General features: G+C 39.0%; 1 protein-coding gene across 2 annotated transcripts in view; it reads left to right on the forward strand.

Moving 5' to 3' along the window:
* Positions 1–8180, forward strand: part of NUDCD1 (NudC domain containing 1) — an 84751-nt gene extending 76571 nt beyond the window's left edge. For both annotated transcript variants that reach the window (XM_038744809.1, XM_038744810.1), the window contains exons 9-10: positions 431–590; positions 4997–8180. In XM_038744809.1, the coding sequence (XP_038600737.1) occupies positions 431–590; positions 4997–5289 (453 nt within the window). In that variant the 3' untranslated portion in view covers positions 5290–8180. The remainder of the gene's footprint in view (positions 1–430; positions 591–4996) is intronic.
* Positions 8181–10319: the final 2139 nt, after the last annotated feature.

Here is a 10319-nt window from a genome sequence, read left to right on the forward strand (position 1 = left end):
AACCGTTGCCAAGAAACCCTAGATTCCCAAGTGTTTGAAGGTTTCCGTTAACATTAATAGCTTTGGGGGAGGCGGAGTGGTTCATTTTTACTTTTCTCAAAATCTGGTATAGGATATGTAGAAAGAAAAGTTGCTAAGTGAGAGTGTCTGAGTCCTAGATGAATTCCATTTAGGTTAGCCTAAGTTAAATTTACAGAAAGTGTTTCACCTTTGATATGATAAAACTAGCTGGCCATATTTTGGTCAATAAAAAGCAATCTCAAAGTAAATGTTGTCGTTCCAAAAATAATGCTGTTTCTTAAGAAGTTGATTTGTGGTGGTGAGAAGTATGCGGGCTCTATTTGATTTGTGGTGGTGAGAAGTATGTGGGCTCTATTTTTCGCTTCATTTGGCTATTTACTAGCTGGACATATTTTTTTTTTCTTTCTAGGTGAATCTTGGAAGCAACCAGTATCTTTTTTCAGTCTCAGTCGATCCCCAAGAAATGCCCTGTTTCTGCTTGCGTCACGATGTAGATGCCCTTCTCTGGCAGCCGCGTTCCGGCCAGCAGGGTGACATGTGGGAGCACATTGCAACTTTCAATGCTTTAGGTAGGGAGCTTTTTCCATTGTTTACAAAATCAGAGTGACTGCAATTTTATTTTAGTCTCAATGTTTTTGTGACTAGGCATTCCTAGTTGGGTCAGTTTGTATTTTCCTTTCACTGACTCTTGAATGGTCCAATAGTAGGAATAATATATTTATATTTAAGAACAAATGAGACTAGAAGTTAAAGTAATCATTTAACCAGATGAAATAATTTTGCTTTCTTACTCATTTTAATTAAGCCATAAAATGCAAGATTGTGAATGAAGAGTATGCAGTACCCTGGGAAGAATTTGCATCTAGATTTTTTAGGATAATACTTAAACTTGAAAGCTAACTTGACAGCACTGTCTTAAGATGATGAATGTGGTGATGAATTCATTAGTTATTTTGAGTTCTGGAGAGAGGCACTATAATTAAGGCATTTAGTCAAGAGATTAAAAGGCAGGCAAAAGTTGAACTGTATTTGGCCACAGTTAAAAGACAATTTTTTGAATTAGTTATTCATTTTATATTCAGAAATGCAGTGAGAACATTTTGAGAACAATTTGATTTGACTTAAATCACTTATATCTTTGCAAAAATTATCAAAGTGAAAGATGGGTATACAAAAAATTATTTTCTGTATTGGCTTGCCTTGAACATTGACACCTGATTTTATGAGGTGCACAAAAGCTAAAATATTAACAAAGGAAGGGGTCCAGCTCACCATCAGAGTAATTCTGACATTACACTTGCATATGCCTGCTGCTCAACTTCCACTCCTTAGAAACTCTGTGTGATTGTTTCTGTGTGCATTAAAAAGTCATTATCCAGCTCAGTTTCCAGCTCAGATAGATCGAATAACCCAAAACACAGCTATTCAAAAAGTACCTCCAGTGATCAGGACTCTAACTATCGTGAGGTTTGGACATATTCAGTCTGTCTAAATCCTCTCAGTTCTTCATTGCTAAAATCCACCGTTTCCTCTCCACCCAAACTGCTACCACATTAATCAAAGCATTTATCTTATTCTACCTTGATTATTATATCAGCCTCTTTGCTGATCTCCCTGCCTCCTGTCTTCCCCCACTCCAGTCCGTACTTCACTCTTCTGCCCAGATCATTTTTCTACAGAAACGTTCAGTCCGTGCTTTCCCCACTCCTCAAGAACCTCCAGTGACTGCCCATCCACCTCCGCATCGAATAGAACATCGGCTTTAAAACACTCAATCATCTTGTCCCTTCCCACCCTACCTCCTTGATTTCCTGCTACAACCCAGGCCACACACTTTATTCCTTTGATGCTATCCCACTCACTGTACCTCAGTATCATCAATCTCACTGCCAACCTCTTGCCCACATCCTGCTTCTGGCCTGAAATGCCCTCCCTCCTCCTGTCTGACTGATTGTTACTCTCCCAACCTTCAAAGCCTTATTGAGAGCACATCTGCCCCAAGCAGCCTTCCCTAACTAAAGCCCATATTTCTCTTCTACCACTCCGTCTTGTCCCTGATTTGCTCCCTTTATTTCTCCCCCTCCCCACCTCGGCCTCATAGCACTTATGCACATAGCCATAATTTATTTATATTAATGCCTGTCTCTCCCCCTCTAGACAGTGAGCTTACAATGTAGAGGGACTGGTCTACCAGCTCTGTTATACTGTACTCACCCAAGTGCTTGGTATGGTGCTCTGCACACAGTAAGCCTCTCAATACATGTGACTGATTGAGAGGGAGAAGCGGTTCAACGGAGTTTCCCGGCTGGCGAGCAGGTTTTCTGATGTCCAGTTAGTAGAGGTGCTTCATATGATAAGGCAATGCCCATGCAGTAATTTACCCTCCTAATGTGTAGATTTTTTACACATATGCCATAAACTTGGGTGCTTTGCCTTTTTCCAAGGCTTTCATCATCCTCATCAACAATAGTATTTATTGAGCATTTATAGCATGCAGAGCACTGTACTAAGCACTTGGGAGAGTTAGTAGACCTGCTTCCTACCTGCAGCAAGCTTACAGTCTAGAGAGGGGAGACAGACATTAGGCTTTGATTGTAATGGTGACATCTTCACATTTTGAACTTGTCAGAAAATCACTGACAAGTTCTTGCCAATTCTTCATATTCGCTCCTTAACCATCATGAGGAGGGAGCTATTTCCGCCTGTTCTTGCTTCTACGGTAGAACATATGGAAATGTGACTTCTGTAGCAATGAATAAAAGTCCACTGCTGCCTTCCCATGTGGGGACTTCGAGCTTCTAAGGGCTGCCTAGATTTGCAGGTGTCTTTATTCTGTTCAAACTTGACATTGAGCCAGTCTTAGGTTTTGACTGCTGTGTTTCAGGTCATTGGTCATATTGGTGTTGTTAAGCGCTTAAACGAATACCATAATTATTAGTCTGAGTTTGGAGGGTATCAGGGAACCTCAGCTCAATAGGCAGAATCTTGTGTGGCTGCTGACGTTCACACTTCCTTTGGGTCCCACTACCAGGCAGTTATAATCTGAGACCTGCTGTCGTCTAGAGTTAGGGTGCATCCATGATGTTTATTGCTTGTATGGGAGGCAGAAGGTGGTGTTGGTAAGATGAGGTTTGGTACCTCCATTCCTTCCCACATCCCTCTGACGCGGAGGTATGTGTTTTTAATCCCAGGTGATTCAAGGACTTTTCTGGTGTTTCCCTGATTTTTTCCACTAAGCCACAGGCAGCAGCAGCATGGCCTTGTGGAAGGCGCATGGGCCCGAAAGTTGGGAAGACCTGGGTTATAATTCCAATTCAGTCACTTGCCTCCTGTGTGACTTGACTTTAGAGAAGCACCATGGAATACCCTATAGAGCCTGGAAGTCAGAAGGTCATGAGTTCTAATGCTGACTCCACTACTTTTCTGCTCTGTGACCTTGGCCAAGTGACTTCATGACTTTGTGCCTGTTACCTCATCTGTAAAATGGGGATCGAGACAGTGAGCCCCACGTGGGACAGGGACTGTGTCCAACCTGATTTGCTTGTATCCACCCCACAGTGCCTGGTACATAGTAAGTGCTTCACAAATACCATAATTATTATTATTCTGAGTGCCTCAGTTTCCTCATCTATAAAGTGGGGATTCAGTACCTGTTCTTCCTCCCTCTTAGACTGCGAGCCCCTTGTAAGACAGGGAGTGTGTTCTGATTATCTTCAGTCTACCCCAGTGCTTAGTACAGTGTTTGACCCAGAGTAAGCACTTAATAAATACTATTTTCTAAAAAGTGCTTAAGAAGAACTACAATTATTTGGCATTGCTGCTCTCCTGACATTTATAAGCGGTGTTAAATTACTCTTTAATGCATTTTTCAAGATATAAGATCATTCTCTCTGCGTCCCTTTCATCGAAGAAAAGAGTCTCAGGTGGTTATAACAAAATCCTTTTGTTTTAGAGGCAGATGTGGGTTGGCCCTTGGTATATTGTGTTGTGGGCTGGAGAATTAGGTCTGAATGATTACAGATTCAAAGCCAAATCAGTGTTGCTGTGAAGGGCAAAATAGGTGTATCCCTCACTTGTCTCTTCTCCAGGAAGTCTCGAGTTCCTCAGTTCTGGCTGTGACTCCACCGTGGCCAGGTCCCGTGTAACAAAGTGTCCTTCGTTTTGGGTGATAGCAGTAACTACCATTGTAGTATTTTGATATTTCTTCACTTGGTGATTGCTTTCCTCATTTTTACTAGTTGTCTAGTTATAACATTAAAATTAAAGCCCACCAAATGTGCTCTTTTCAGGAGTCTGTTTTGAATGGTTAAAGTACCTCACCCTTTATAGGTGAATAATATGTTCTTGCATAGGACAGCTGAGACATTCTGTTGCTAAGCACTGTTTCTACCTCTTCAACAAACAAACAACCGGAGTCCTGGGCCATTACTTGCCTAGGATTTGAGAAGCAGGAAGGTACACCCAGGGCTCTCACCTTTCAATGTTGAAATTCCTAAGAAAGCTAGCAAAGCAACATTATGTTTTTGATGCCCTCTAGACCGAATACAGACTGAATAAATATATTCTTTCCGGATTCATTGGCTGTGCTGATCCATCTCAATGAAGACTAAATTATATATGGTATAACTCAGCTATTTAGTTTTACAGTTACTATCACACAGGCCTAAATATATCTTTGTCCCATTTAAAGCATGTAAGTTTGAAAACATTGCAGTATTAAACATCTATTTGCAGTTTTACGTAGGTGAATGAATCTCCCCCATTTTGATAGCAAGAGTTTCATTTTTCAGTGGATGGAAAAGTGGAAGAATGTGAACTTGTGATAACTGTGCATAGTTTAAAAGCTCAGTTAAATATTTCTCTTTAGGATTTGTGCCGAATTTTTGTCACCTATTTTTCGATGTACGAGAAGGCTGAAATATTTTTCTGGATTTTCATTTGTTTTTTGGTCTCCCCTCTCCCCTGTCTTTTTCAGGTTATGTCCAGGCGTCAAAGAGAGACAAGAAGTTTTTTGCTTGTGCTCCAAATTATTCCTTTGCTGCCCTTTGTGAGTGCCTACATCGAGTGTTCATTTATTATCAACCCACTCCTCTGTCCACCGTACTCTATAACAGAAAAGAGAGGCGCCAAATAGGACAGGTTGCTAAGCAGCAGGTAGCAAGCCTGGAAACCAACGATCCTATTTTGGGCTTCCAAGCTACAAATGAGAGATTATTTGTCCTTACTACAAAAAACCTCTTTTTAATAAAGATAAATACAGAACATTAATTACCTCACACGTTCACATCTCTGTTATTGCAAGTAGCCCGAAAAACAGCTGGAAAGTTATCCCTGAAGCTCGCTGTTGATTCTGCTGTCCAAAATAAAATGTTGTGCATCAAAGTTGTATTTTTCAAATGATGGTCACTAAATTACAAAATTTTGACTCCGTGAAGGCTGCTAAACTTCTAAGCTTGATTGTCAATTCTACATTGCTGGAGAAATTTAGTTTTATGTAAAAATGTAAGGAAAATATTAGTAATTGTAAAATAACAAAGTTTGATCCTTTACATATGCAAGATGCATCATTCATTCAGTGTTCCTTAAATAAAACTATTTATCAAGTTCTATTATGTTCATTGGTACAGTTACTATGATCTTTGCATTATCGTATGATCAATAGAAAAGAGAGGTTTTATTACTTAAACATCCAAAGACCCAAGAGCTTGTGTTTTTGTCATAACACTTAAGATCTGTTACCAGATTTTATACTTTGCAACTTTTCTGAATTCCCTTTTAATGTCTAATGTAACTTTAAAATATCATTTCATCTGACTATGCTCAGAATTATGTGCTTTTGAATGCTACATATCAATTTAGGTCAAATAGCATAATTATGTATGCTAAGTGTTAAGCATGCTAGAGCTTTTGTCAATTTCACCACTTTTAGAATTTATTCACAAAAGAAATGGAGTTTTTAATTTTCATTAGATTATTATTTGGAGCAAATGCATATTGATAAGATGCTTAAAATTATGTACATGCGTACATAGGTCATGTTCTCATAGCTTAACTTTTTCACATGGGCTGTTGAGAAACACTTAAATTGTTTGCAGTAGTTGAAAAATGCCAGAATGACTAGTCCTAAGAGATGCTATTTCCCTATGACAGATCAATTAGTCATAGCGTAATCATTCTGGGGATTTACTTCTCTAATCTCCATCCCGCGTTATGATCCTTTTCCCACTAATTTTATAAATAGGGTACAATGCAAAGCATAGATCCACAGACCATCATAGCGAATATGAGTAGTTGTGTCCTAAGGTATATTTGAGCAGATTGGTTTTCAATAAGAGGCATATCATTAAAAAGGGATCAGCATAACACCCCACTCTGTATCCAATTAAATGTTGCGTTTACGTATTCCCAGTTGGCAATGATCCTTCTAATATATTTGTTTTTCTTGGGAGTGTGATTTATTTTCTGATTGCATTGCCTAATTTATACAGCTACATCAGTAGCATGAAAAGTAATATATAAATATCAGTTTTCTAAAGAGCAAATGGATATTGCACTGGATGGAAGTAATGCCTTCTCAGTGCCAAGTCTTGGAGCTGATGAGCCTTCAGGGTCAATATTTACACAATACTCCAAGATTGCTAGTTTCCAACCTCATTTTAGTCAGGCAGCGTGTCTAACAATTCTGTTGTTATGTTTTCTTCCAACTGCTTAGTATAGTGCTCTGCACACAGTAAGCACATAAATCTAATATTTTGAAAGCACAAAGTTTGCCTTTTTAATAAACTAACAAACAAGATGAGGAAAATATGTGACATTGATGCTTCTAATGGCAGTGATTCTTCCTGGAAGAAACATAGAACACTATAGTAAAGAACAAACACAATGATCATGTTACCTGTTTAAGCTCATGGTGGTCAGGGAAAATGTGCCAACTCTGTTGTATTGCACATACTCTCCCATTCATTAAGTACAGTGCTTTGCACACAGTAAGTGCTCAGTAAATATGGTTGATTGACTAATAAATTGTAATACAGTACAAGATTAGGTATTTTTAATGTTTAGAGTATTGAAGTAAATGAATAAATAATTTCTAGAATCACAGAAAATTACTCCTAGTAATCTGAACTACAGGTTACATTTTTTTCTCTTCAGTCCCAGATTAATCAAAAGGAAAAAATATGGAGCCCTTTTTTCATATTTTAGAATCAAGCCTAAAATTTTGCAGAATTTGCCTAAATGCAGATATTTTTTGATAGACTTCTTTATGAATGCATTCTAGAGCAGAATAGTTTCAACTGGAAAACTGTGTCTTCTGGTGGTATTCCACTAGGCTTTCAGAACCCAAGCTCTCCATATAGCCCCAAAAGGAAAAAGTATTTGTTTTTGTTTGACATCAGCTGTTTTGTAGCAGCGTATGCTCTTGGAACTAATCTAAAATAGATTAACCTAAAATTCATCCTAGTATTTTCGCTTTGATTTGCCTGTTTTCAAATATACACTGTAGTTCCCTAAAATTGGCCCTCTGGTGAAGTTGATATGGTGTTACATTCAGTTTTTTTTTTGGTAAGCCCACAGTCTCTGGTGCACATACATCACATCTAGGAATGTATCAGTTATATTGTTGTGTTGTACTCTCCCAAGCGCCTAGTTTAGTGCCCTGTACACAGTAAGCACTCAATAAGTACAACTGACTGACTGACTGATCTATTATTGGAACTACCAGACCTCATGGGTATTCATTGTTTGCCCTTTTGGCTCCATCTTTCTTGCTCAGCCCACTCCTGACAACAACCCTACTGCTCTTTGAAATCTCTCCCTAGGCCATATGAAAATCACGTGGGTTTTTCTTAAACTAGAATTCATGTTTCTAGAGTGACACTAGTTTCAGTGGATCTCGACTATGGGTTTCTTTACCAAGTTTGGATCTAAAACCCACCATCTCGTTTAGGGGTGCCGGGACTTTGCGCCAATGTACTAATTATGATTTAACTGCTTTTACAGTCCTTCATTTGGCCATTTCTAAAAATCAGTAGTTTGAATGCAGCTGCTGCAATGTGCTTATTTTGAATTGTTTTTGTACTCCGCCTTCATGTGTATCTGGACTGTACAAGTGGACGTGTACAAATTAAAAGCCAATAAATGTTTAAAATTGACTTGAAAAAATTTGATTTTTTTAACTCAATACGTGAGTAATGTTACAAATTAAATGAATTGTCAGGGGATAGGTTTAACTTTAGAGTTACTTTGAATTGCCTGAAGCAGGTGGAAATATAGACAACTCCCTGTGAAATAGATGGAAAAAGTTTCTTAAAAATCACCTTAATACTCTTCATCTTAAAATAATTCAGGAATTAGGTCATGCAAAAAGAAGTAGCAATTCCGGCATGTTATTTAGTTAATCACGACTTCTGTGAATCATATGTTAGTCTGCCTGAGGGAATATTAATTGGAATTTATTTTAATAATAATAATAATGATGGGATTGGTTAAGCGCTTACTATGCGCAAAGCACTGTTCTAAGCATTGGGGAGGTTACAAGGTGATCAGGTTGTCCCATGGGGGGGCTCACAGTTTTAATCCCCATTTTACAGATGAGAGAACTGAGGCACAGAGAAGTTAAGTGACTTGCCCAAAGTCACACAGCTAACAGTTGGCGGAGCCGGGATTTGAACCCATGACCTCTGACTCCAAAGCCCGTGCTCTTTCCACTGAGCCATGCTGCTTATTCATTGAACTTTTTGTTGATCTTCAAGATGGCTAAGTAGTCATTCAATTTAGCTACATGGAATGAAAACCAAAGTTGAAAAATACAGATTACTTCACTTTAAGCAGGAAAAGGGAGAATTTTATATTCACGAGAATTTATCAAGTTTTCTACATGTATAAATCCTATCAGTTTCAGAGTAATACAATATTAATTGGCATTTTGGCTTAAATACCGCTCGGGATTTAGGAACTACTACTCAAGTATTTGGATATGCTGAATTGTAGTGTCAGAAGAAACCATTGTACATAAGTGCATGGCATCAAACACGTAAGGGATCTCGTGATTTTCCTTGTGGGATTTTGCAAGTCTTGTAGAAAAGCCAGGTGGCCTGAATTTCATAAGTAAGGTATGATCAGTAGCAAGGAGAGATGCAGATCATGATTATTCTAGATTTGAAAAGTGAAACCTGGCGAAATCAATAGATATTTTTTCTAAAGCTTACTACAGTTGGCAGGTTTAGTTCTTTCTGAGAATATTTGATTTAATTGGGATTGATGAATCGGTGTTCATCTGAAGGTGTTAGGTTTTTTCATTTATCTTGAGTTATATTAGTAGGATTAGAAATCATATCTCCAGTAAGCAAATGACTGCGTTAACGTAAAATACTACTGTCTAGCTTTGGGTAAAATAAGTGTGATTGGGGACATAGTCAACGTCGTTTGCATTTATACAGTGGATGGAAGTTTTGAGTTGAGCAAATGTATTTTCAACCAACAACAACCCCTCCTCAAAAATCTCCAGTGATTGAGGGCATAAGCAAGGGGGCATGAGGTGGTTCTCTCAGGTGGCGTAGAATAGGCAGGCTGGGGAGTCAATCAGTGGTATTTACTGAATGCTTATATGTGCAGAGCTCTGTACTAAGCGCTTGGGAGAATACAATATAACAGATTTGGCAAGCACGTTCCAGGCACACAATGAGCTTACTCTGTAGAGTTGTGGATGAAGAGGAAAGATTTGGTGGGGAGAGCCTTGAGGCTAGTGATCAGGAATTTTTTCTGTGTGACACAGGAGGAAATAGGTAGCCATTGAAGGCTTTTCTGGAGGAGAGATGATGAACAAAACTTTAGGAAGACGACTGGACTTGGGAGTGTAATATAGACTGAAGATTGATTGATGGATGAAAGAGGGAAGAGGTTGGAGATGGGCAGACCAGAGAAGAGGCTGATACAATAGTGCATTAGATGACAAGAGTTTGAATGATGGGAGGGCCTTTCAGGTAGAAAGAGTTGCCGGGTTGCCTGGTGGTTAGAGCACAGGCCTGGGAGTAAAAAGGATCTGGGTTCTAATACAAGCTCTGCCACTTATCTGCTGTGTAACCTTGGGGAAGTCACTTCACTTCTTTGTGCCTCAGTTACCTCATCTGTAAAATGTGGATTAATAATAATGATGGCATTTGTTAAACACTTACTCTGTGCACAGCACTGTTCTATGTGCTGGGAAGGATGCAAGGTGATCAGATTGTCCCACGTGGGGCTCACAGTCTTCATCCCCATTTTGCAGGTGAGGTAACTGAGGTACAGAGAAGTGACTT

Source organism: Tachyglossus aculeatus, chromosome 4 (assembly GCF_015852505.1).
Source record: "Tachyglossus aculeatus isolate mTacAcu1 chromosome 4, mTacAcu1.pri, whole genome shotgun sequence".
NCBI lineage: Eukaryota > Metazoa > Chordata > Mammalia > Monotremata > Tachyglossidae > Tachyglossus > Tachyglossus aculeatus.